General features: G+C 39.8%; 2 protein-coding genes across 2 annotated transcripts in view; both read left to right on the forward strand.

Annotated features, from left to right (window-relative positions):
- EFCAB5 (EF-hand calcium binding domain 5) overlaps positions 1–12,710 on the forward strand; it is a 135,471-nt gene extending 122,761 nt beyond the window's left edge. Inside the window, exons 16-20 of the mRNA XM_044675595.1 lie at positions 1,450–1,553; positions 6,804–7,057; positions 7,355–7,635; positions 7,718–7,814; positions 12,535–12,710. Of these exons, the coding sequence (XP_044531530.1) occupies positions 1,450–1,553; positions 6,804–7,057; positions 7,355–7,635; positions 7,718–7,814; positions 12,535–12,710 (912 nt within the window). The remainder of the gene's footprint in view (positions 1–1,449; positions 1,554–6,803; positions 7,058–7,354; positions 7,636–7,717; positions 7,815–12,534) is intronic.
- Positions 12,711–21,015: 8,305 nt separating this feature from the next.
- The window catches only part of NSRP1 (nuclear speckle splicing regulatory protein 1), an 89,538-nt gene continuing 83,934 nt past the window's right edge, over positions 21,016–26,619 (forward strand). Inside the window, exons 1-2 of the mRNA XM_044672896.1 lie at positions 21,016–21,059; positions 25,627–25,717. Of these exons, the coding sequence (XP_044528831.1) occupies positions 21,040–21,059; positions 25,627–25,717 (111 nt within the window). The 5' untranslated portion in view covers positions 21,016–21,039. The remainder of the gene's footprint in view (positions 21,060–25,626; positions 25,718–26,619) is intronic.

The raw sequence follows: 26,619 nt of genomic DNA on the forward strand, positions 1-26,619 counted from the left end.
CACACACACACACACACACACACACACACACACACACACACACACACACACACACACACAGCCAATATGTGTTGAACCCAAAGTTGTCCCGACTCCTTGAAAGACTCTCATTGTGCCACAGAGCAATGGACTACATGGGTATAAACACAATGACACCTCAGGATTATACATTAGGAGGGAAAACAATAAAGACTAGACTTGTGATTTCTTCAAGGTTATAAAATTCCCTCCAACAATGTAAATCAGGAACAGCTAGGTAGCATGGTGGATTAAGCACCAGGCCTAGAGTCCAGAGGTCCTGGGTTCAAATTTGATCCTAGACTCTTCCTAGCTATGTGACCCTGGACAAATCACTTAACCCCAATTTCCTGGTCCTTGCTGTTCTTCTGCCTTAGAATTAATACAAAGACAGAAGGTAAAGTTTTAAGAAAACAATATGGGTAAGTGTCTTGATAATGTATATTCTTTTTAAATTTTATTTTTTCCATATTTTACATGTCAATACAATTTTTAATCTTTATTTCCTGACATTTGGCAATCCATATTCTTTCTCCCTCCCACCCCTTTCCCCTCTCCAAGAAATCAGGTAATATGATATAGACTGTACATATATTATCATATAACACATATTTCCATGTTCATCATGTTATGAAACAAGACACATATTGCTTACACTAGAGAAAAATTCATGGAGGAAATAAAGCTAAGATTGTTATGTTTCTATCTACATTTGGAATCCATCTGCTCCTTCTTTGATGGTGAATATCCTTTTTTTGTCATAAATCTCTTGGAGTTATTCTGTATCCTTGCCTTATTAATAATAAAGTCATTCACAGTTAATCATCATACATTGTTGTTTCTGTGTAAAATGTTCTCCTGGTTCTGCTCATATCACTTTGCATCACTTCATATAAGTCTTTTCAGGGTTTTTTTGTGATTGTCTTATTTAGTAAAGTCTTTATACTTTTCTTTGCTGGGACTATTTTAGGTCTAGTGTAGGGGTTCTTAACCTTTATATTCATCTAATAAAGCCCAAAGACTGCTTCTCAGAATAATATTTTTAGATTATCCAAGAAGATGTAAAGATTGTTGAAATTATATAAAGTTCACTTAGAAGTTAGTGAGACAACTTATATTCTTAAAGAGCTGCCCTAGAATCTTGGAAGATTGATTTGTTCAGTCACACCAGACAGCATGTATTGGGGACAGGCCTGAACTCAGGTCTTTCTGGCTTCAAAGCAAGCTCTCTAGCCATTAAACTCTATTCCCTCTCCTTAATTCTTCCCCTACTCCCCTATCCCCTTTCCATTCCTAATCAGAAGAGTCTCTGAACACACTATTGTAGTTTTCCTCTTAGAAGAGTGCAACATTGTCAATCCCATCTTCACAACACACAGGGAACTAATTTTTACTGCACTGAAATCTCTCTTGTCCATTCCTCCTCTCAAGGAATCAGATTATGGTCTACAAAAAATGATGTATTTGGACAATAAAAAACACGTGGAAATCGTCTTCCAGTCTTCAGTTATCTACAGAAAGAAGAGTCTGTTCAGGTATGTAGATGAGACTCCTTTGGGTCCAAATGGTTATTAGAGCATAGATAACACCGCGTGATAGGAAGCCAGCTCCTCAGTGAGGATCAATTCAACTGGCTGGATCAAAGTGGGGTGGGTAGACACCATGAATGAGTAGACACTCATTCATCCCCAAACAGCCAGAAGATGGCATCTGCCACCCATGATGAGCAAAGGAGCAACCAGGGAAACCTTCCTGAGTTTTTTCCTTGACAGAGTAGGGAAAAAAAAGTTAAACGGTAGCCTGGCAACAGGAGTCAGTAACCCTATTCCTTTAATAGAATGTGTCTGCTAATTAATGTGAGTGTTCTCTGAACGTATTGAATGTTTGGATCAGGAGAAGAAAAGGCTGTTTACTGACTCTAACCCATCTGGAAGTTGCTTTGAATTAGTGTTACCTACGGAACACAGTGAGGCACCATCAGCTATGGACACCTACAAAACAATGATCTCAAAACAATGCCAGCTATCTTCAGTAATAGAATAGGTAGAGACTAGTGATTTCACTGGTATCAGGAAGTCCAGGAGGAAGGGACTCCCCTTTTCTACCAATATAGACCAGAAACTGCACTGTAGTCTATAGTCTTAGAGAATCATTGGGGGACACCAAAAGGTTAAGTGACTTGCCCAGGATCACAGAATCGGTGTGTCTCAGAGGAGGTCTCCTGACTCTGCTCCATCTGTCATCCACAGTGACTCTCTTCAAGCCAGGATTGTCTTCAGCAATATCATCATCAAATATTTATTAAATGCACAATAATGGATAGAGAATGTGCCTTGGAGTGAGGAAGATGAGTTTAAATCCTGCTTCTGCCACATATTGATATTACAAAGAAACAAAAAAGGAATTTTCTTTTTCTTCCTCTCTTTCTCTTTATTTCTTTCTTCTTTCCTTCCTTCCTTTTCCTTCTTTCCTTCCTTCCTCCCTCCCTCTCTTTTCTTCCTTCCTTCCTTCCTTTCTTCCTTCCTTCCTTCCTTCCTTCCTTCCTTCCTTCCTTCCTTCCTTCCTTCCTTTTCCTTCCTTCCTTCCTTCCTTCCTTCCTTCNTTTCTTTCTTTCTTTCTTTCTTTCTTTCTTTCTTTCTTTCTTTCTTTCTTTCTTTCTTTCTTTCTTTCTTTCTTTCTTCCTTCCTTCCTTCCTTCTTCCCTTCCTTCCTTCCTTCCTTTCTTATTTTATTTTCCCCAAAGGGAATTTTCTAATGTAAGAACTACCATTGCCTTAAGGATTGGGAAAGATTAAAAAGATTACATAGGATGCCTTCCTGTAGTTAGCAGTTTGATAGTAGAGTTTGACATGAGCACGAATAACTGTTTACAAAAATAATATAGGATAAGTATATAAGAGAGATATAAGCAAAGTGTTATGGGGATGGGCACCTAGGTAGCACAGTGGGAAAAGTACCAGGTCTGGAGTTAGAAGGCCCTGATTTCAAATCTGGATTCATATATCTCCTACCTGTGTGACCTTGGGCAAGTCACTTAAACCCAAATGCCTAACCCTTACCACTAAGCTTCTAAGGTCAGTTATTTCCTTGTCTTTTGCTTATTTTTCTGGTTTGTTTTTTTTCATGACCTTGCCTATGTGTTAAAGTTTCGCTCTATTCCTGGGGTAGAGAAAGTACTGCTCTAAGCTTTATTGTGTTCTACTCCAGTGCTTGAATTGACCTGGCTGCTTTTGAATCCTTCAGTGTGCTCTCTGAGGCAGCTGCATGGTGGGCTTGTCATGGGGAAGCTTGCAGCTATTTTGTCTAGAAGGCACCTGTGCTAGATCAAGCTGAGTTCCACGCCTCCCAGTGAGCCTGGGCGGCACTCCATTCCTTACTTGCTACAGGATTCAGCTGGATTCTGTTCCCTTCACCGCTGGCTCCCCAGGATACAGTGTGAGCCATCTCATTCTTCCCTTTTACCCCAGTGAGATGAATCCCTTCTCCTGTTTTTCCACATTTTCTTGCATTTTGAGATTTTCGTTGTGTGTATATGTGATTGTTAGAAGGTGCATTTGGGTGAGCTCAGAGCATCCTTACTCCACCATCTTAGCTCCCTGAAGTGGAAGTCCAAACTCATGTTTTCCTGACTGAGGGTCCATTGCTGTATCCACTATATCAATAGCTGTCTCTGAGATGGTGGTTGGTGAGCCTACTGAAGAGGAGACTGATAGAAAGATTGAAGAGGTAGAAAGAACAGAATTTGACAAATGATTTATGGGAAAAGGGAGGATAAATGGAAAAATAAAAGCTAACAGCAAAGTTCTATAAATGAGGGTGACTTAATGAATCATATTTGTTCCACTGATCAAAATCAGGTAGTCAGAAAGGGAAATTGTTTTGGGGAGAAAGATGAGAAGCTTGGTTTTGGACATGTTGAGTTTGATATGCTATGAGACATCCAATGTCCTATCAACAGTCTCATCTTGGGGTATTACATTTGGGGAAAAGATCCGTGTGGCAATCTGCATAGAAATGCAGCATAGGATGCTGAAAAGAGCACTGGCTTTAGAATCAAAGGATGTGACACAGCTAGGTGGCTCAGAGGATAAAGAGTCAGGCCTGTAGTCAGGAGTTCAAATCTGACCTCAGTTTTCTCATCTATAAAATGATGAATTGGACTCTGCGGTCTTGAAGATCCTTCCCAGCTCCAATTCCAGGGTCTTGTGGTCCTTGAAGGTTACTGAAGAAATGGGAGTGAATAAAATCACTAAGGAGGAGAGAAGGTAAGAGGACTGAAGAAGAACAAACCTTGAAGAACAACAAGGACTCAGTGAAAGATTGAACTAATAAAGGAGAAAGGAGTAATTAGAAAAGCCAGAAGAAATCAGTTACTAAGCATTTATGAACTCCAACTATATGCCAAGTACTGAGCCAGCCATCAGAGATATGAAGAAAAAAGTGTGACAGTCTTAGTCCTCAATTAGGTTATGCTCTATTTCTAATTTTAAAAACAACTTTAAATTTAGCAAATAACAAATAAAATGAAGGTTTTCTTATATACCACAGAACAGAAGGAGAGACTCATCTATGAAAATCTAACTATGTAGAGCTTGCTTTTCTTAGTAAGCAGGTAATAAATTCAACAAAGGACTTCGAAGCTATCTTACTTGTCTGTGATCCCCTCTGACTTCTCTTCTCATTTTTTATTTTTTTCTTGCTTGTTTGAGAACTCTGTTCCTAGATCACCTCTTTGTCCCACTTCCCTTCATGTTCTATTTTCCATATGAGGAAATTGAAATTCAGAGAGGCCAACTTGCCCGAGGTGACACAGGCTACGTACTTATATTCTAGGAAAGCCAGGAGAGTATGGAGTCTCAGAAGCCAAGGGAGTGTAGAAGGTACTTGGAAAGAAAAAGGAGGGTCAAAAGTACTGAAGAACAATAGAAAGGACAAAGAGGATGAGGACTGAGAAAAAGTTGGACTCAAGTAGCTTCATTTCAGTGGATGGGGAAGGGATGCAGAAAACAGATTGCAAAGGAATGAATGGGTGGTGAGGAAATAGATACTGGGTGTAGTCTGAGCCCTCTCTGGTTTTTATTTAAGGAAATGTTCACATTTGTTTTTTCAATCTTATGCAATAATAAAAACAACAAATTATATATATATACATATGAATATGTATATTATATATGCATAGATATATCGATAGATACCTACACAATAAGCCCTCCCAAATTCTTTCTAGAAGTTTGGCAATGAAAGGAAGGGACTATTGCAAAAGGAATAAGTTGCCTATTTAGTTTTGCTGCGTGTTAAAGCAGCTAGATTGGCATTAATTCAATTATGGACCTATAGATCTTCCAGTTCCATATTCAGGTATGCAGGTAGATTGCCTTTGTCTAAATATAAAACGCACATTTCCTCTGAAGCCCTTGGTTATTTTATTACTACTGGAGTTGTTGTTGTAGACCTTGGAAGTATATACTCCAAAGCCATGCCAGGGCTTTGGAGTATATATCAACCATCTTGATAGGAAGACAGGCATTTGGAGTAAGAGGGAAATCAATGAATTAGTCGGCCAACAAATATTTATTAAGCAATTACTATCTGCTGCCACTGTGTTATAGTTTGGGTATACAAATAAGGTATAAACATTCCCTTCCCCTCAGGGAGCTCCCATTCTAATGAGGGTGACAACACGGAAATAACAAAATATTTCTGGATCTATAGAGTGGTTAGAAGGTAATCCTAGAGGGGAAAGCACTTTCAGTTGGAGAAGATTGGAAAAGACCTTCAGAACATGGAATTTAAGGAGCCTTGAAGGAAGCCAGGGAAACCAAGAGTGGAGATAAAAAAAGCAGGGTTCTCTGGGCTTGGAGGACAAGAAGAGAGTGCAAAAGGCATGGGGGGAAGAGATAGAGTGTTGTGTGTGAGCAACTGCCATGATCAATTAAAAACGTATTTAATTTTTTTAACCAAGCTGTATATAATAGAAATGCATTATGTCTTATACAGCCCTCCTTTCTATTCTTTATTTAGGAAATATTCATATTTGTTGATGTTTTCAAGTTCACATAATAATAAAGATGAATTTTAAGTATATACACAACAAGGGCTCCAAAATTATTCCAAGTTTCAACAACTTTTGTTTTTACAACCCAATGATATCTTCTTTGTAATAAAGAAAAACGGTGACATAAAACCAAATGACACAGAGACCGCATCTGACTGTATCTAGAAGGGAATAAACATTTCTATTAAGTATTTACTTTGTGCCAGGCCCTGTATGTGTAACATTATGCTCCTGTAGCCCCCGCCTCTCTTCCAAAGGGGAACGGGGGATGTGCTTCCTCATGAGAGCTACAAAATTACTTATACTCTTTTACGTGTCATCAATCTCCTGCAGCTATACAGTCAGGGTGTTATTGAAAGGACAACAAAAAAACCTCCTTGGTATGAAAATATTCCTGGTAGGATTCTTCAGAACAGTAGAAAAATGGGAAGAAGCCGTGCTAAACAAACTGAGGCAGAAAAACATAACGGGACATGATTATGCCGTGAGAAATAATGGCATTAGTTCAGACAGAGACAATGTGCATGTCTGTGTCTGTGTCTGTGTTTGTGTCTGTCTCTTGTCTGTGCTTTCCAATGGAGACACAAAGAAGGCGTGTATATCGTCCTCTGCCTTGGGCATCCTTGCCACTTCTCCTCATTTGTTGGGCTGAGGCTTCTGTCTTAGTACGTAGCTGTTTGGGTAGATTGCTGTCCATAGGATGAGGTGATAACCTACTCTTCTGCTTTCAGAGACTTTCTCTTTAAAAGCGCAGACACCTCGCAGGTGCTTTTCACCTATGCCCTTGGGACCTATCACATAACTGTTCCACTTCGAGACAGAAAGGGTATGGCAATGGGGGTGATTGATTTCTCCACTGGACAGAAGAAGATGTTGTCAAATCAGGAGTACAGAGATTTACAGAAGATGCTGAAGACAGTCCAAACAGCCTGCCATGAAATACTGGGCGAAAGCACAGGAGAAATAAAGAAACAGCAAATCCTAGGTAGGTATGGTATTGGAGGAGATGTTCCAGAGTCTTGGGTCAAGGGGCTTAACAAGAATCAGACACAAGGGATTCTGAGATCCAAGCTCACCACGCATTGACTGTGTGACCTTAGGCAAGTCATTTCCTCATGCTGGGATTTATGATAGATGGTGCCTAAGATGTCATCCAGATCTAAATCTATAAATTTTTTTTTTAAGAAATAATCCTAAGGGCAATAATTTGTCCAAGACTCCCAGATTGAAGAAAGATATGTGTCCTAGAACATCAGTAAGAGATGTTTTCCTATGATTGCAGAGACGGAATACAAAGGAGAAGTACAAAAGGCAGGAATCCTCTTCTTCCGTATCATGCTGAAAGAGATCCAGGAAAGGATCCATGAGCTTGATCCTCAGGCCTTCAAAGATTTGAAGTTTCATTCTGAAAACTTTTTGTCTTTGATATTTGATTCTTCAACCTTTGAAAAGAATGAGAAGCCGCCTGCCTTGGCCCACGACATCCTTAAAGCAATCTTGTTGATCTTTAATCCAGAGTGGGATGGTGCAGAGATTCTTGAGGACTGGGATCAGTGTAGACAGGTGAGCCCTAGAACCATGAACTCTGCTCTGTTGGACTGATAGTGTCTGCTCATCTTCTCATCCTTCTGTTCTCATTCTGCAGCTCATTACCAATGATATGATTAAAAGGCTTTGCACCTTTGATCCCACCTCTGAATATGTGAAAGTTCATCCAGACACCATTGCTAAATACATCAAAAGTAAATAATCTTCTTCATTTTCTCTGTTTTTTCCTTTAAAAATAGTAATGCTGTTTTTATAGTATTAATTGCTATTAATTAAATTTTACCATATTAATATTGATGTTCAAAAAAACCTTTCCTTTTAAATTCGAATTAATACTGTGCATTGGTTCCAAGGAAGAAGAATGGTGAGAGTTAAGTGACTTGCCCAGTGTACCTCAGTTAGGAAGTGTCTTAGGTCAGATTTGAACCCAGGATCTCCTACCTCCAGGCTTGGCTCTATATCCACTGTGCTACCCATCTGTCTCCTTAATACTAGTTTAGTTAAATACCTTTACTAAAAGTAATACAACCCAATTGTAGTTCAGGTACTTGGGTTGGAATTAGGCAATTCTTTGAGAAGGAAAGAGTAGCTTCATGGCATAGTGGATAGAGTGCTAGGACTAGAGTCAGGAAGACTCTTATCTTCTTGAGTTCAAATCTAGCTTCAGACACTTACTAGCTGTGGGACCCTGGGCGAATCATTTAATCCTGTTGGCCTCAGGTCCCTCATCTGTAAAAAGAGTTGGAAAAGGAAATTGCAAACCATTCTAGTATCTCTGCCAAGAAAACTCCAAATGGAGTTTTGAAGAGTTGGACACAACTGAACAACAGTTGAGAAGGAAAGCTGTTGACTGAGAGGGTTGAGGGTAAATCTTTGTATCAAATATCCCTGATTAAAGTCATTAGATATCTCAGATATATAGGGAACCAATATAAATACATAAGGCCAAGGGCCATTTCCTAACTGGGACAGTGGTCAAAGGATATGATCAACAAGTCTCAAAAGAACTACAAACTAGTAAAGAAGAAAAAGAGAAATGCAAATTAAAACACCCCAGAAAATTGGCAAAGAAAGATAGGAATAAGAATAAGGCAATATAATTCAATTCAACAAGTATTTATTTGGGGGCAGCTAAGTGGCTCTGGGGATAGAGAGCCAGCCTAGAGGTGGGAAGTCCAGGGTTCAAATCTGACCTCAGGTACTTCAAAACTATGTGACCCTGGGCAAGTCACTTACCACTGCCTAGCTCTTACCACTTTTCTGCCTTGGCATTGATACTTGTATCAGTTCTAAGATGGAAGGTAAGGATCTGGAGAAAAACAAAAAAACAAAACAGTTTATTATATCCTTATAGCATAGATTCAGAGTATACAAAAATCAATGGTCTCTGAGCAGTTGTTTCAGAAAATCGATATAAGAAGTAGTTATAGCAATAGAATGGATAGAATAAAATTTCACAAAATGCAGAAGGGAAAGGTAAAAATTTATATATTGAACAGATAGCAGAAGGGGGAGACCTATACCAGGAAAAATGGTAAACTAGTCGGTGAACACCAGGGGGAAAGCTGGAGTGGGCAAACTAACCATTAATACCTGAAGTATAGCTGGCTACTTGGTATTTTGAGCGTAAGTAAATAGAAGTAATAAGACTGAGCCAGAAATTCTCTTATCACTAATCAGTCAGTCACTGGAGCTAAATCAAGGTAAGTGACTGGCCGGCTGTCTTAAGGAAATGATGTCGGTAGAGCCAAACCAGAAAAATTCTCCTATCCCATTATTTAGGGAGACATGTACATAAATATGCCTGAAATAATAGAATAGGAACTGGCTGTGTGATTTTATGGAGAATTCTCCTGTGAGAAAACTCTATCAATGCCAGTCAGCAAAATTCTTTACAACTTTTCATCTCTAGAGAATTGCCTAGATCAGGGGTCGGCAACGTATGGCTCTTTCTGCAGGAGCCATAAAGTCCATTTTTTTCAGGCGCTGTTAGAGGAGCAGCACTGTGAGCACTGTACGGCTCTCACAAAATTACATTTTTAAAAATGTGGCGTTTGTGGCTCTCACGGCCAAAAAGGTGGCCGACCCCTGGCCTAAAGCCTCGAGACCTCAAGCAATTTGCTCTGGATCATAGTATGTGAAGTGGGACTTAAACTCAGGTGTTCCTGGCTTCAAAGTCAGCTCTCTTTGTACCCACATGGACAAACTAGATACCAAATAAATACAAGTGAGTCCTGATTTCATCCATTTCCCAGCAGCTGTTGTGTCAGTTGTCCAAAGCAGTCGTGCCTTTTGTTAAGAGGATAGTTTTTTTTATGCCTAGAAAACCGGAGTGTTTGTCTTCCTGAGTGCTTCCTGCAACAAAGGCAAGAATAGTTTCTGTTGGCTTTGGCTTTTGAAGTTCACCTATGGGGCCTATTGAATTAAGAGAAATGATTAAACACAGTTTCACTTGTTTAGAAAACACTGGTGCTCTCAGACCCTTTTCTAGGGTATTTTAAAATCCATTGAGGGAAAGCTCCGAGCTTCCCTTGGCTGGAGGAAAGTCCAAAAGAACCAGCTGATTTTATTCCAAAGTCATATCTGCCTGGCAAGACAGTTACCCCTCTTCCTCTAAGTATCCAGAGTTTAGCTTGTTCTAGACCTCCACTTTCTCCTTCACCCCATAACTAACCATTTGGAACTCTGGGGAGCTTTTTTTGTTTTGCCCCATGTATACCAGCAAGCTTTAATTCCCCAATTGTTAAATGGGACTAGCCTAGACAGCTAAACATGTCTCCCTCTTTTCAACATTGCTATGGAATGAGACATAGGCTGCCAAACCTGGTCAGTGTGTTGATTTTTTTTTTTTTTTTTTTGCTTAATTATCTTGGTCAAAAAAGGAAAATTCTCTGGGAGTCAGGGACAGTCATTAGGAAGTGACACTACTACTTTTTTTTTCTTTAAAGAATCAATGCAACATTTTAAAAGAAAAAAACAGATTTAATAATTGGAAATTTAATTCAGTACTTCCAATTACAGTCTGATGTATTACTAAAAGAGTGATTTCAAGGTGGAAAGGGGTCATTAGAAAGTTCCAGTGCTCCCATTAGAAAATAGGTATGAAAGGGCATCAACAATATATATATATATACATATATATATATATATATTTTTTTTTTAGCCCTTGTACTTCGGTGTATTATCTCATAGGTGGAAGATTGGTAAGGGTGGGCAATGGNCTTTTTTTTTTAAACCCTTGTACTTTGGTGTATTGTCTCATAGGTGGAAGATTGGTAAGGGTGGGCAATGGGGGTCAAGTGACTTGCCCAGGGTCACACAGCTGGGAAGTGGCTGAGGCTGGGTTTGAACCTAGGACCTCCTATCTCTAGGCCTGACTCTCACTCCACTGAGCTACCCAGCTGCCCCAAAATATATATTTTTTAAATAGACTTTTAATCTCCAACACAGTCCTGTGTATTCCTGGAAAATGATTAACCTGAGTAATTTTAAAAAATTTAACCCTTACCTTCTGTCTTAGAATTAATACACTGATTCTAAGACAGGAAGTGAGAGTTAAAAAAAGATATCCCAAAGCCAAACCTCTTTTTCCTTCCCTTTTTTAGAAGACAATGGACAAAATCTTTGTTTTATTTTGTTGTCTAACGATCATCCTACTATATGTCCAGATTCAACTCAAATTGTCATTAGTGTTGTTGAGATATAGCCTAGAAGTCTGATAGAATGTTTCAAAAATAAATATTTTTATCTACACTTTAAAAAATAACATTCAGGGGGCAGCTGGGTAGCTCAGTGGATTGAGAGCCAGGCCTAGAGACGGGAGGTCCTGGGTTCAAATCTGGCCTCAGACACTTCCCAGCTGTGTGACCCTGGGCAAGTCACTTGACCCCATTGCCTACCCTTACCGCTCTTCTGCCTTGGAGCCAATACACAGTATTGACTCTAAGATGGAAGGTGAGGGTTTAAAAAAAAAATAAAAAATAACATTCTCAGTGACTTCTACATACACTTCCCTCCCCCTCTTCCATCCCTCCCTTGAAACTTTCTTTTATAATAAAAAGCAAAGCAAATTGACTTACTGGCTTTCTCTGACAAGGCATCTCTTTATTCTACACCTGTAGTCCACCACCTTTCTACCGTGAAGAGATTTAGTTTCACTGTCAGTCCACCAAAATCAAGTTTGATCAGATTTCTAATACATAGAATTTCAAACCCCTGATTCAATTATAACTGTAACTTTATGACTTGTGGTTATTTCTCAGTTTCTTACTAATTAGTTGCATCAGAAAATGATTTCAATCAACCACCAAATATGTATTAAAGTGTTTATGAAGTGCCAGGTCCTGTCCTGGCCATTCGGGACACAAATAAGAAGTAAAAACTGCTCCTTCCCTCAATGGGGAAATAATATGTCAGTACACTGATGCATGCCAGAGAATCCGAAGGAAGGTAACTTTATTTCATTTTATTTTTAAATCCCTTACCTTCCATCTTAGAATCAATACTAAGGATTAGTCCCAAGGCAGGAGAGCAGTAAGGGATAGGCAATGGTAGTTATGTGACTTGCCCAGGGTCACACTGTTAAGAAAATTTAAACCTATCCACTGAGTCAGAAAGGTGCTGTGTTGGGGGCAGGAATGGGGAAGGGATGCCTGGGAAAGACCTTCTGCATTAGGTATCATTTTCACTGAGTCTTGAAGGGAGTCAAGAATTCTAAAAGTTGGAAGTATCAGTTAAGTAGATGATAAAGATAAAGCTGTACAGTGATTTTATTTTTAAACCACTGAAGTTTTTATCTTTGATTCCATTTATCCACTCCACATTAAATGAATGAGGGAGAAACTGGGACAAAGGACAAAAATGACCCTGAAACAATCACCTCTTGATCTGGTCTTTTGGTTTGTTTCTGTGCAGGACACCCCAGAAAAGTCATCTGGATAGAGGGATCTGTTGCTCTAGAATATATGTACCACTGGGTACTTGTCTGTCTGTTTCTGATCGAGATGAATCTTAAACTGAAGGAAAAATACGTTCCTCCTCTGCCCACAGGAAAAAGGACCCATAAGAAGAAAACTACACACAAAGCTTGATGGGGGATGATAGAGTAATTTTTTGCTTTTAGCTTTTTAAGCTATGTTCAGCTTTCTTTCTTAGCTGTTAAGGTATTTTTATTTAGAGAGAAATGCTTCCAGACAAATGTCTCAAGGGCCTCTTAAACCACATCAGAAGAAAGTCTTGGTCCTATAGGGATTGAAATCAGAAAACCAAATATTTCAAAAGTCTGGATACATTGATGGGTGGGTGGTATTTGTTTCATTTTTATCATGGGAATATAGGCTGAAAGGGAAAGACGAAGCTTAGGACTGTGAAAAATCTAGAACTTGAAAATGGAATAATATATTATCTGTTAGATGAACAAGAGTGGAAGATCAACTTCTAATTTGCATTAACTTCTAGTCTTTCTGACTCATGGTCCTTTAGCAATCGAAAAGTCATTTTAACCAGAAAGCCCTGTGGAAAGAGCATTTTTGTCTCTTACTTCTGGGGAAAAAGCCAACACCTTTGTTGCAAAGGGCCTGGTCTAGCTCAAGAAGGGCAGAAAGACTTTTACTTGTTTAAAGCTTGTGATTACAGCAAACTTTGCTGGTCGGCGGTAAGATTCCATCTTTGTAATAATGTATCTGATGGCGGAGTCCATTTTTTAATAAAATTTTGGGAAATTAAAAGTTCTTTTTCTTTATTCAGTTGATAAAGTGTGATGTCTTCCAAATACTTTGTAATTTGAGATTGGAGGTTCCTTTTTAACCTTTTCTGATAAGATGGCAGTGTTATTAGCAGGCCTGATCTCTCGCATTATCTGATGCCTGCTTTAACCCACAAGGCTGTTTCATATTTGGGAGAAAGCATCTCAGGTCATTTGCAGCGACGTTTCTAGGAACAATGTTCTAAAGATATTAAATTGATAGCCACAAGCCAGATCACTTTGGAACATGCTTATGAAGAGTTCTCCAGGAATACAAATGACTTTTTGTGCAGTCTACAGGGAAAGAAGTCATGGAGGGATAAGTTTTTGTACTTAGGGGAAAAGGCAACAGAACAGAGTAGATAGACAGAGAGCTGGCCTCGGAGCCGAGGAGGATGGAGACGGGCGCTGGGCAGTAATAGGGACAAGACCCTCATGCTCCGAAATCGTGTAGTTGTCTCCAGGTAGCACTAGTTAAACATCAACTGAAAGTCTGTAGTTTTAGCAGCAAGTCCAGCATGAATTACAGAATCTGTATTGTTGCTCAGTTCATCAATCACCTCTACTGGACTGGCATGTTCTACATGGTTACCAGCTTTGTGCCTAGTCTGTTTTATTAATTACTCATATTGTTTTATATTTACTTTGGTTCTGAACTGTTAGATATAATTAATTCCCTATAGTGGTCCTCCAATGTATCCCATCCCCCCGACCCATATTCTCATTCCAGAAGGGGTAGCAAGATCTCCCCCATACTCACAAATGATGACAAGGGAGACAATGGGGGAACATGGGACATGATTCTGGCATTCCAGAAGAACCCCCCCCAAATCTGCATATGCCCTTTATTCCCTATGAAATACAAACCCTAAAACATACCTCCATCTGAATTTGGCCAAGGCATTTTCCAGGGGTTTAGGGGGAAAGGTGAAGACTTCTCTGGAATGGGAGATGACCAGCCTCCAGACCCTAATATGTACACCCTGATCCACAGGGTGCAGAGCTGCTACTCTACACCTGAAGATCTGCTATTCCATCAGCTCCAGAGAGGCTCCTCTGCTAGTCCCTGGGCTTAGCCATTAGTTCTAACCTTTCCTGATTAGCCCTGACTATTCCACCAGCAATTAGGGTATTATACCACCTTAAACCTCCTCTTCTTCAAATAAAATTCTTTTCTTCTGGATTGAATGGAGTTGTGTTCCATTGAGTGTCCCATTCTTGGAGGGATGCCCTGCTACTTGGGTGTGCTTCTCCCACAATATATTTTGGTGCATTGGCCAGGAAACATCACCCTTGAGCTCCCTTCGATCCTGAGGTAAGAAAAATGATCTCCTTTAACTCCTCCTCCCCCTGGATCCTTTCTTAACGACTATATGTATTTTTCAAGGTGCATTACAGGGATTACGGGGCAAGGAGCATCTATTCCCAAAGATTCACCAGGACTACTCTTTAAAGGCATTGGAAAAAATTGGATCTGTCTGACCTGAAGAAGAAGATGGTGATTACATCACCATAAAACTCTTCTGCTTCAAATAAAATTCTTTTCTTCTGGTTTGGATGGAGTTTGAGTCTCCCATTCTTGAGATAAGATGTTGCTACAAACTTGGGTGTGTTTCTCCTCCAACAATATTGGCTATGTGGTCCTGAGCTTCTAAGCAATTCTATAAGACTCTTAAGTGGAAGGGTCTACCTGCATTAATAGAGGGAATTTTTTCACCTAGGCCTTCCCAGACCAGTGAAACCCCAGGTCCAGTCCCTATCCCAGCTTGGGAAAGTTGCAGCATTACCTGGAAGGAGGGTCCTAGAGGAGTAGATGCTTCTCAATTGACTCACCAGGATAAGATAAGTAGGAAAAAAGTAGACAAAATGATTTACAAGGTTTGTTCAGCTGAGTATCTGGGAGAGATCCATTTGTAAAATAAGCAGATTGGATTAGAGATGTGGTAGTAGTATTCACAATAACCAATGAAGATACTTCACTTGGATATATAGACATGAAGTTGCTTTAGAGGCCTGGACCTGAGTAATTGGCTTAAAACTTTGAACAAGTTGGAGCCTGCTAATTGTGATCTACCAAAATTAAGACCAGAATATTGTGTTATGTTTATTTCAAGTCCCTTCCGTACATGACCCCCAAAGCCGCCAATCTAACCCACCATGCCCCTCTTCAGAGAAATTTGTCTCCCACTTTACTCAGAAAAATCACAGCTCTCTAGTGCAAAATTCCTTATTTTTCCTCCTCCTCCCTTTGGCTCATCTCGATCACTTCCTATCTTCTCTTTTCCACTCAAGAAGGCATATTAGACTGGAATCTGGAAGACCTGGGTTCCAGTCCTGGTTCTTGCCACCTTGGGCAAGTCCTTTGAGTTTTTTGATAAGCTGAAAAATATTCAGAAGGGGGCAAATAGTATGTTGAGGGGCCTCAAGACCATACAATAGAAGGACGAGATAAAGGAACAAGTCTAATGTGGAGGAAACTTGCAGAGGAAGAGAGGATAATAGCTATTATCAAGTATTTGTGATTCAGAACTGAAAACAGTACTCTGGACAGGGTCTGGACATGGACAGATCTAGTGAAAAACTGTCATTTCCTTCATCCTGGGCACTTTTTCTATCAATATAGCCAAAAACTGTGTTAGTTTTCTTTTTTGTTATTTTTATTTAAAATTTTCCAAACAACCCCCAAAATGAACATTTCCATATATGGAGTAGAACAGAAAAAGAGAATTGTACCTAAAACTGTCTCCCTGGGACAGCTGGGTAGTTCAGTGAATAGAGAGCCAGGCCTAGAGATGGGAGGTCCTGGGTTCAAATCTGACCTCAGACACTTCCTAGCTGTGTGACCCTGGGCAAGTCACTTGACCCTCATTGCCTAGCCCTTACTGCTCTTCTGCCTTGGAACCAATACACAGTATTGATTTTAAGATGGAAGATAAGAGCTTTTTTTAAAAAGTAAAACTGTCTCTCTTCTCTATAGTTTGCTTTTTTTTAATGTACATAAATTCAATTGGTAGCTTTCAAAGCTTTCCTTCTTGTTTGTGTTTCTTTGCGGCCTTCCCTTTATTTTCTACATTAAGAAAAAATGCCTCAATGACTCTTTCTCTTTCTTCCTCCCTTCTGTCTTTCCTTCCTTCAGAGTTAGAAGGAAATAATATGAATAAAGAATGAAAATATGGGCTATTGAATAAGAGGCAAAAGGGTGTTTGAACAATTGTCAGTAAAAAGTAAACAAAAGTCATCCCAGCTGCCATTTGAAAGATAGATACTGGGGGTGGGGATGGAATACATCAAAGGTAGAGGAGAGAGTGAAGGTAAGAATATTAGCTTGAATCGTTTGTTTATTTTTCTTTTACAAAGATATTTTATTTTACCAATTGCATACAATAACAAATTTCTACATAAGTTCTCCGAAATTATATGATCCAAATTGCCTCCCTCTTTCCCTTCCCTCCCCACTTCTAGAGCTGACAAGCAGTCTGATCCAGGCCATACAGGTATTAACATGCAAAAACATATTTCTACCTTGTTCATTTTTGTAAGAGAATCATTATATAAAATCAAAACCCCAAAATCAAAATCCAAATAAACTAAAGTGAAAAATCAGATTCTTTGCTTTACATTTTGACTCCAACAGTTCTTTCTCTGGAGATGGATAGCATTCTTTGTCATAAATCCTTCAGAATTGTCCTGGATCATTGTGCATTGCAATAGTTTAGATGGATGGTGATGGCATCTAATACTGGGGTGATGGTAATAAGAAAAGGACTTGGTAAATGATTAGATGATAGGTTCAGAGCAACAAGCCTTGTAAGTCATACTATATAATCTCCTCATTTTAAAGAGGAGGAAACTGAGTCCTAGGAAAGCTAAAGTGATTTGACAAAGGAAGTAAGTGGGTAAGCCAGGATTCCACCACAAGTCTCCTGACTAAAAATCCAGTGTTCTTTCCACTACTGTGAAGGAAGAGAAAGAGTCCAAGATAATTCAAATACTAAAATCATGGGAGATTGGCTGAATAGTGATGCCATAGAAAGAAATACTGATGTCAAAAGGAGGAATAGATCATAGGATCATAGATCTGGAACTAGAATAGACAAGGCTGGTCCCCTTATTCAACTGGTGAGGAGAAAGATCCTAAGCTTGACTTAGACATGCCAGAGGACATGTAGTTGGAGATTTCTTCAGTAGTTGGAAACTCAAACTCAAAAGAGAGGACAGAATTTTGAGATTTAAGTGCCTTCGGAGAGAGGGAGAATACAAAGGGTTACAGTTAAGAGAAAAGGAGGCTAAGACAGATCTGTTGGAAGCACTCTCATGGAGGGGTTGGTAAAAAGAAGGAACCAATAATGGAGATGGATAAATAGAGGTCAGAGAAAAGGAAAGAGAACCTGACCAGTCTGGTGTCTCTGAAGCCAAAGGAGGACCCAATGCTTTTTAGAATTTTAAAAAATTATTGATATCTTTGTTTCTATATCACCTTCATCTTTTTATAGGACCTCCTCCTTCCCCAACCCCTTAAATGAAGAATCAAAAAGACAGAGGAAGGGGTGGCTAGGTGGCTCAGTAAATAGAGAGCCAGGCCCGGAGGCATGAGGTCCTGGGTTCAAATGTGACCTCAGGCACTTCCTAGCTGTGTGATCCTGGGCAAGTCACTTAATCCCAATTGCCTAAGCTCTTGCTGCTCTTCTGCCTTGGAACTGAAGGTAAGGTTAAAAAAAAAAAAAAGACAGAGGAAGGAAGCAATTTGGCTAAGCTAGCCAACACACTCACCTTGGTGGGAATACACCAACAGAGAAGGACCTTGCAGCTTTACTCTTCAAATTTCCAGCATTGACTCTCATCCTATAACAAGCTAATGTGGACTTCTGAAGAGACACTTGCCAAAATGGACTTTTTTTCAATCTTTATCCTTCTTGACCTCTCTACAGTCTTTGACACCGTTAACCTCTTCTCCATGATACTCTTGGTTTTTTTCTTGGGTCTTCTCATACCTCTCTGACCATTCCTTCTTAGTCTCTCTTGCTAGATCTGAATCCAGGTCATGTCTGCTGAAGGCGGTGTCCCCAGAGATTCTGTCCTGGACCCTTTCCTCTCCCCTCCCCTTTTCCCTCTCTAAACTATTTCATTTAGCGATCTCATCAGTGTCCATGGATTCAACTATCATCTGAATTTTATAACATTCTCGATGTGTTAGGTTCTGCTTTCTGTATCAGGATGATAGTTTTTGGAAGTCAAGGATTATATCAGCCATTTATCTTTTATTTTGGTTAAGTCACATCATCTCCCTGAGCTACAGTTTCATCATCTAAAAAATGAAGGGAATTGGACTAATGACCTGTAAGCTCCTTTCCGACTCTAAATCAATACTATAACAACTTCTGTTCAGTCATTTCAACCAGTCTCCTATCCAAAAGAGGAATTGTTTACACAGCATCTCTCTCTTTTTAAAAAAAAAACATTTATCTTCTGCTTAGAATCAATATAAGTATCAGTTCCAAGACAGAAGAGCAGTAAGGGCTTAGGCAATTGGGGTTAAGTGACTTGCTCAGATCACACAGTTAGGAAGTGTCTGAGTTTGAATTTGAACCCAGGACCTACTTAAACACTTCCTGAGTAACAAAACTCACTACCTCATCAGGCAACTCATTCCATTGTTGGACAGCTCTAATTATTTAGGAAGATTTCTTCTCTGTGGAGCTACATGCTTCCTTGCTGTTACTTCTGTTCATTAATTAGCCCTGGCTCTACTCTTGGGAGCCACACAGATTAAGCCAAATTCCTCTTTTACATACCAATAACTTAACATTTATCCAGTACCTATTACATGACTGACACAGCTAGTACTTGTGTTCATATAATTCCTGAGTTTGCCTTGGTAGGTAGATTCCCAAATATTTTATATTGTCTTGAGTGATTTTTAAATGGAGTTTCTCTTTCTAACTCTTGCTGCTCATTTTTGTTGGAAATATATAGAAATGCTGATGATTTATATGGATTTACTTTGTATCTTGCAACTTTGCTAAAATTATTTCCACTAACTTTTTAGTTGATTTTCTTGGATTCTCTCAGGATCCATCATATCATCTGCAAGGAGTGATAGTTTCCTCCTTGCTTACTTTAATCCCTTCGATTTCTTTTTCTTCTCTTATGTTTCTAGTACAATGTTAAATAATAGAGGTGATAATGGGCATCCTTGCTTCACTCCTGAGCTTATTGGGAAGGCTTCTAACTTAACCCCAGTGCAGATGCCTTGCCTGAGCTTTGAAGGAAGTTAGGGCTCCAAAAAGGAGATTCAAGGACAGAGAGCTTTTCAGGCAATGGCAGACAACCTGTGCAAAGGCCTGAAGGTGGTAGATGAAACATCCCATTCAGGGAAGAGCAAAGGGACTGTGTGGGAAGGAGTCACAGACAGTGAACCCCGCCACTGAAGGAAGTTTACAAACACAGAGCTCAGAAGTCAAAGTAGAAGACGGCAGTTTATTCTTTTCCGGAAGGGCCATTCCCCAGCTTTGGGTGCCCAAGGAATGTCAAGGTGTCGAGTTCAAAGACACCATTTATAAGGTCTTTCAATCATAGAAACTCCCCCCCCACACACACACCCCGTTTGTTCCAGTCCATGTCCCTCATCTTTGACATCTTGAATGGGCTGTAGATGACAATAAGCGAGTTAGACCTCCAGGTACCAGAAAAGCGAGCTACAATCTTCTTTGACATCTTGTGAAGATGAGTTTTACTGGGTTACAGATTACAAGATGAGGGAGTTTTTGGATTGTGAATTACCACTTTGGAGACTTGGTCCCCAGAGAACTGCTCCACCCCACAAGGCCTTTGGAATTTGAAGAGGTCAGGCCAAGGGTTTTGTTTTTAGAGAAGGGGAGGGGGGAGGGGCAGGAAAATTAAGGAAATAAAATAAAAGGAAGGAAAATACTAACTTCTATCTAGGTTCCTGAAATTATTGGGGTGAAACACCATGAGACACAGATTATATCCTACTCCCATTCTTTTTATAGATATAGGTCTAGTTCCAAAGGGCAAGAATGATTAAAAAAAAAAAAGGTGTCAGCAGACCTGGGTTCAAATCCTGTCTCACTACTCTACCTATGCGATCTTGGCCACGTTATTTTGACAACTCCTGGGCCTCAGTTTCTTCCAATGGCGTGGTCCTCAAACATGAGAGGTGAGGCCCTTTTCTGCTCTAAACATATAAACCTAGGATCTTTCTCTTTGCTTAACTTCATTTGAACTCGGGTCCTCTTCTCTCCTTTCAAGTTCCTCAGGGCGCGGTAGGCGGGGCGCTGACACCACGTGATATCGACAACACTCGATCCCGCCGGGAATGGGGGGGTGGTGTCAAGGCGGGGTCAATGATGGTTTTCCTCCTCCCCCTCCCTCAGTCAAACATAGCTCCATTAGGAAGAGGAATGTTGTCGACACTTTCGACAGATATTTTGGGTCAGTAAAAAATAAAGTTTCCAATAAAATGGTTCTATTTATATAAAAAGGAAGAGAGTAACTCCGAATTATTCATCATACTCGCTCACTGCCGCAGGCGGGCCAGCGGTAGGAAACCAGGAGCCCGGGCTCCGCCGTGTGGAATCTGCCTACGTCAGCGTCAGCGGCCTGCGGATAGCTTTACTCTACCGCGACGGCGTCGAGCGAGCGTATGTCGAACCAAGATGGCGGCCCCGAGCAGACAGTAAGTGCAGAGGGAGTTGGGGCCAGGGTCAGGCCTCTGGGGAATCCGGGGGAAGAGAGCAGCAGCCCGGGGAGGCGGCGAGCAGGACCCATGCGTGGGGAGGTGTGTGTGTTCATCTCGGGTGGGTGGGTGTCCCAGTAGACTCCGCGCAGCGATGTGCTCTTACCCGGGGGATCTGTGTAGAGAATCCGAAGGGTCTGGGAACTCGAATGGGGTAAAAGTTATCTTCGTTTTCTCTGACCTTCGAATTCCTTGATTACGTCTTTTAAGGACGACGTAGGAGGTGCAGGACCTGACGTCGGAGGTCTTGAGATCGAATTTTGTCTCAGAGCAAACGCTTTTTGGCTAGTGGAACATTCATTCCCCCCACCCCCTCCTTAGGCCGTGAACTCCTGGGAGCTGGGGTCTACCTTTACTTTAGATTGCACCCTCAATGCATAGCAAGGCGCGGGTCCCAGATACGTGCTTATTGGCTGTCTCAAGACAAGTCACTCAACCTATCTGTCTCAGTTTCCTCACATGCAAAAACGGGGATAATAATAGCGCCTACTTCCCGAGGCTGTTGTGAAATGAAATATAAATGGTACAAAGTAAGTTAAAATGAAATCCTGTTAATCCTTACCGCTATCATTGTTACGTAGTATTTTATTTTGTGTAAATTCGAAATATTTTAAGGGCAGCTAGGTCAGATCTAGCTGTGTGACCCAGAGCAAGCCACTTAACTCCGATTTCCTAGCCTTTACCACCCTTCAGTCTTGGAATTGATACTCGATTCTAAGACAAAGTAAGGGTTGGGAAAAAAAAAGCAGTATGAAGAATCCCTGCCATGGGAGAAATGCCTACAAGAATAGAAAACCAGAACCTAGGAGATTCTGGGTTCAAATTTGGCCTCAGATACTTCCTAGCTGTGTGACCCTGGGCAAGTCACTTAGCCCCCATTACCTAGCTCTTACTACTCTTCTGCCTTGGAACCAATACACAATATTGAGTCTCAGTCAGAGGGTTTAAAAAACATATTCTGAGAAGGTGTCTGTAGGTAGGTGCCACAGAAGTATAGGATATAAAAGAGAAGAGTCAGTAGCTCAAAGCTTCTTGTGTATTGGACTCTTTGGCAGTGTCATGAAGCCTAGGAGACCCGTCTTAGAATTGTTTTTAAATGCATAAAAAAGCATATTAAAATGTATTTAAATAAATAAAATAAAAAGGAAGCCAGTCATATTGAAATAGTTATTGCAATATTTAAACACCCCAGGTTTAAGAATCGGTGGTATAGTTTACCTTGTACAGAGAAGGTTAAAAGCTTTAGACTCATATTGAGGTTGCCTAGACCAGCTCTGTCATTTGAAAGATGAGAATGGGAAGTCCTGGGTTCAAACATGACCTGGGATATTAGCTATCATTGTGACCCTGGACAAGTCACTTAACTCCAGCTGCCTAACCTATACCACTCTTCTACCTTAGAACTATTATACAGTATTGATTCTAAGATGGAAGGTAAAAGTTTTGTTTTTAAAGAAAGATGGGGAAACTCAGACCAGGAATGAGTGACTCACCCAGGGTCACACATACTACATTACAGAGGCAGGATTTAAATGCAGGTCCACAACTGTACAAAAAATAAAGCCAGTCTCCAATTGACAAACGGTCAAAGGACATGACTAGGCAGTTTTCAGATAAAGAAATCAAAACTATCAATAAGCACATGAAAAAGTGTTCTAAATCCCTTATAATTAGAGAAATGTGAATCAAAACAATTCTGAGATACCACTTCACACCTAGGAGATTGGCCAATATGACAGTAAAGGAAAATGATAAAAGTTGGAGGGGTTGTGGCAAAATTGGGACATTAATGCATTGCTGGTGGAATTGTGAATTAATCCAGCCATTCTGGAAGGCAATTTGGAATTAGGCTCAAAAGACTTTAAAAGATTGCCTGCCCTTTCATTCAGTCATACCACTGCAGGGTTTGTACCCAGTACCCAAAGAGATAATGAAAACTACTTGTATAAAAAATATTTATAGCCGCACTCTTTGTGATGGCAAAAAATTGGAAAATGAGGGGATGCCCTTTGATTGGGGAATGGCTGAACAAATTGTGGTATCTGATGTTGATGAGATACTATTGTACTGTAAGGAATGATGAACAGGAAGAATTCCATGGGAACTGGAAAGACCTCCAGGAATTGATGTAGAGTGAAAGGAGCAGAACCACGAGAACATTTTACACAGAAAATAAAACATTGTGGAACAATCCAATGTAATGGGCTTTGCTACTAGTAGCAATGCAACAAGCCAAGACATTCCTGAAGGACTTATGTAAAAGAATGCTATCCACATTGAGAGAAAGAACTATTGGAGTAGAAATGCAAAAACAAAACAGGACATCACTTAGCATATGTATATATAGATATGTGATTTGGGGTTTAGACCTTAAAAAATCCACTCTATAGCAAAAATGAATAATATGGAAATAGGTATCCAGTGACAACATTTGTACAATCTAATGGAATTGCTTGTTGGCTCTGGGAAGAGGGAGGGAAGAAAGAGGGAAAGAAAATGAATCACATAATCACATAAACATGAAAAAATAGTTTAAAATTAATTAAATTAATTAATTTAAAACATGTTTGTAATATATGATTCAGTGGACCCTGAGAGACTTTCTTATGGATCATTAGATTAAAAAAAAAAAATGCAGATCCTCTATGTCCAAAGCCAGAGAACTATTATACTGGGCTCTGGAAGGAGTCAGCTCTTAGGCAGGAACTCACCACAAATGATCAGATGAAGTTGTGGGAGGCTCTTTAGGTGCCTGCTAGACTAGTGGTCCTGACTTCAAAACAATAATTTGACATAGACCCAGAGCTGGAGGGGACCTCAAAAATCAAAAATCCAATTCTCTCAGTTTATAGATGACAAAAACTATACAGATGTGTGTATCCATTTATTAAAAAAATGCTCTCCCTTTGACCTATAAGAGTGTCATATCAGGGGCAAGCTCCTAGAGAGCTGACCCTCAGAGAGTTTCAAGGCCTGCCTCTCACTCATACTGGCTGTGTGGCCCTGTGGAAATCAGTTAACTTGTCAGAGCTTCTTTGATCCAAGAGCTTCTTTGATTTGTATTGAGAGACAGAGTTCCCTTCCATGTTATTGTTCATTCACGTCAGTCATATCCTGACTCTGATCCCATTTGGAGTTTTCTTGGCAAAGGTAATAGAATAGTTTGCCTTTTACTTTTATACACAAGGAAACTGAGGCAAACCGGGTTAAGTGACTTGGCTGGAGTCACAAAGCTAGTAGACTGAGATAAGATTTGAACTTGGGTCTTTCTGACTCCAGGCACGGTGGTCAATCCACTGTACCACCTAGCTTCCCTATGTTTCTCCCCATGTCACTTGTAGAGACCCTTGTATTGCTTTCTTTTTTTTCACTTGAAGTAGATTTTTACTATTAAAGTAGAATGAAAGTTGGTTTTTTTAAAGGATTATATATGTATTATATTTTAGCAGTAGGGTAAATATGGACAATATTATTTAACAGTGAGATGGAGCTTATATTCTCAAGGAGCTTATATTCTACTAAGGGGTACAATTTGTTTTGGGAGATAAGGTCAAAGAGCACAAAGTTTGGGGACAGTCATTTCTTCAAAGAGTTATGGCATTTGAAAGTGTTACTGAAGTGGGTTACCTCAGAAAGCAAATCCAGACACCCAGAAGTTCAAATTAGTGAATCCAATATTTATTTATCAATCTGTTGATTAATAAACATACCTAACTGGCCAGGGCAGTTCCTTGTGAAGGCTGCACCAGACTGAAATTACAATGCAGTTTTTATAGGGTGCAGATACAAAGCAAATGTTCATAACTGAGACATAACCTTGAGGAAACAGCAGGCAAACTTTATTATCTGGAAGCTATTTTGGTAGTAGTGTGGAATCTGGGACTTTACATCGCATATCTTATCCTGGACTGTGAGGTTGTAAAAGGAGTTATTTTCTGTGGATTCTGACTGTTATTTTGAGCTAGCTGACCTTCACAGAAAAAGCTCATTTCTGATTTCTACTTTTCCCCAGGGAAAAACAGATTTTCTGGGCTATGACTTAGTTTACCTCACTTCATTACCTAGTCCTTTAGGATAGGAAATAATCATGTTGGGGAATTCTTAGGATCATAGGCTTAAAGGGTTAGATCTTGAAGGCATATTAGAGGCCTTGGAGTCTAAATGCCTTTTACTAATAAGGAAACTTAGGCTCAGGGAGGAGGAGGAGGATCCACTTGTCAGTGGTCACACGGGTAGGAAGGATCTCAGAATTTGAACCTGGGTCTTTCTGACTGAGGATTCTCTCATGCTGTGAAATCTTATGTGGCCTATTAAAATGAAGAAAACATTTGGAATAAGCTTCCAGAGACATTCTGTTTTATTTTAATATATATTCGTATGACAAAACCAAACCCAACAGTATGGATTCAGTTCTTTATGTTTTCCCTGAGGTTACAGGAGGTCATATCTGTATTCTAAGGTATTTAATAAGCTGTTTACTGGTGTGCTTTCCATTCTCTTTCTGCAGGTATGGGCTCATTTTCCCAAAGAAAGCACAGCAGTTGCAGAAACCTATTTTGCAGAAGCCATCAGTGTTTGACAATGACTCTGATGAAGAGGTATGCATATCAGTATTTTTTCCCAACTTTATCAGTTGAATCTATATCAGGATTTTAAAAATTTTGGAAATCAAGTTGACTATGCTAGTGATAGCTATACAAAATTGAAACTGAGTCATGTTGAATATAAATATATATTATAATTTGTATTTGTATTTGTATTTTGAGGCAGCAAAGTATAGTGGCTAGAGAGCTAGCCTCAGAACCAGGAAGATCTGAGTTTAAGGCCTGCCTCTTATCTGTGAGAGAAAATTTTGAGCACAATTAATTTATGAGTTGGGCTGGTAGGAACCAATAAAAGTAGCTTCTCTTGATAACTAAAGACCTTGAGTGAAGACTGACAGGGTCTTTATAACAATTAGCAAGTTGACAGCAAAATCTCAGCAACATAAGTCTTCTGATTGGCTGTCAGAATTGAAATTATATCATTTGAACCTTTCCTTTTGAAACCTCCTTAATCCTTGGAATTCAAATCACAAAGATTAAAGGGTTGGAAATTGCTACAACAGTTTAAATTGATGAGACTTGACCTTTTAGGTTAATCAGGTTTCTCTGGAAAGTAGATGATGGTTTACTAAGTTGGCGGTAAGTGAAACAAAAGCTTAACCTTTAGATTAGTTTCTCTGGGGTGTGGGTGATGGGTGAAATTTGCCAGGAAGTAATCTGGAATGTTCAATCTACCTTGATTAAGTTTTTACAAAACAGAATAAAAATCAACTTTCAGTTTTACACATCCTGGTGTGGAAAAGTCACTGATAACTCATTGTTGGAAGTAACTCTTCAAGCAGTGAAGGTGCTGACCCGACCTGCATTAGTGAAGGGCTTTTCCTCACTGGGAGTTCTTTGACCAAGGAAATCACTTGTCTAGTTCCTATCCCTATTTGCTTGAGAATTTTACTTAT

Source organism: Gracilinanus agilis, chromosome 4 (genome assembly GCF_016433145.1).
Source record: "Gracilinanus agilis isolate LMUSP501 chromosome 4, AgileGrace, whole genome shotgun sequence".
NCBI lineage: Eukaryota > Metazoa > Chordata > Mammalia > Didelphimorphia > Didelphidae > Gracilinanus > Gracilinanus agilis.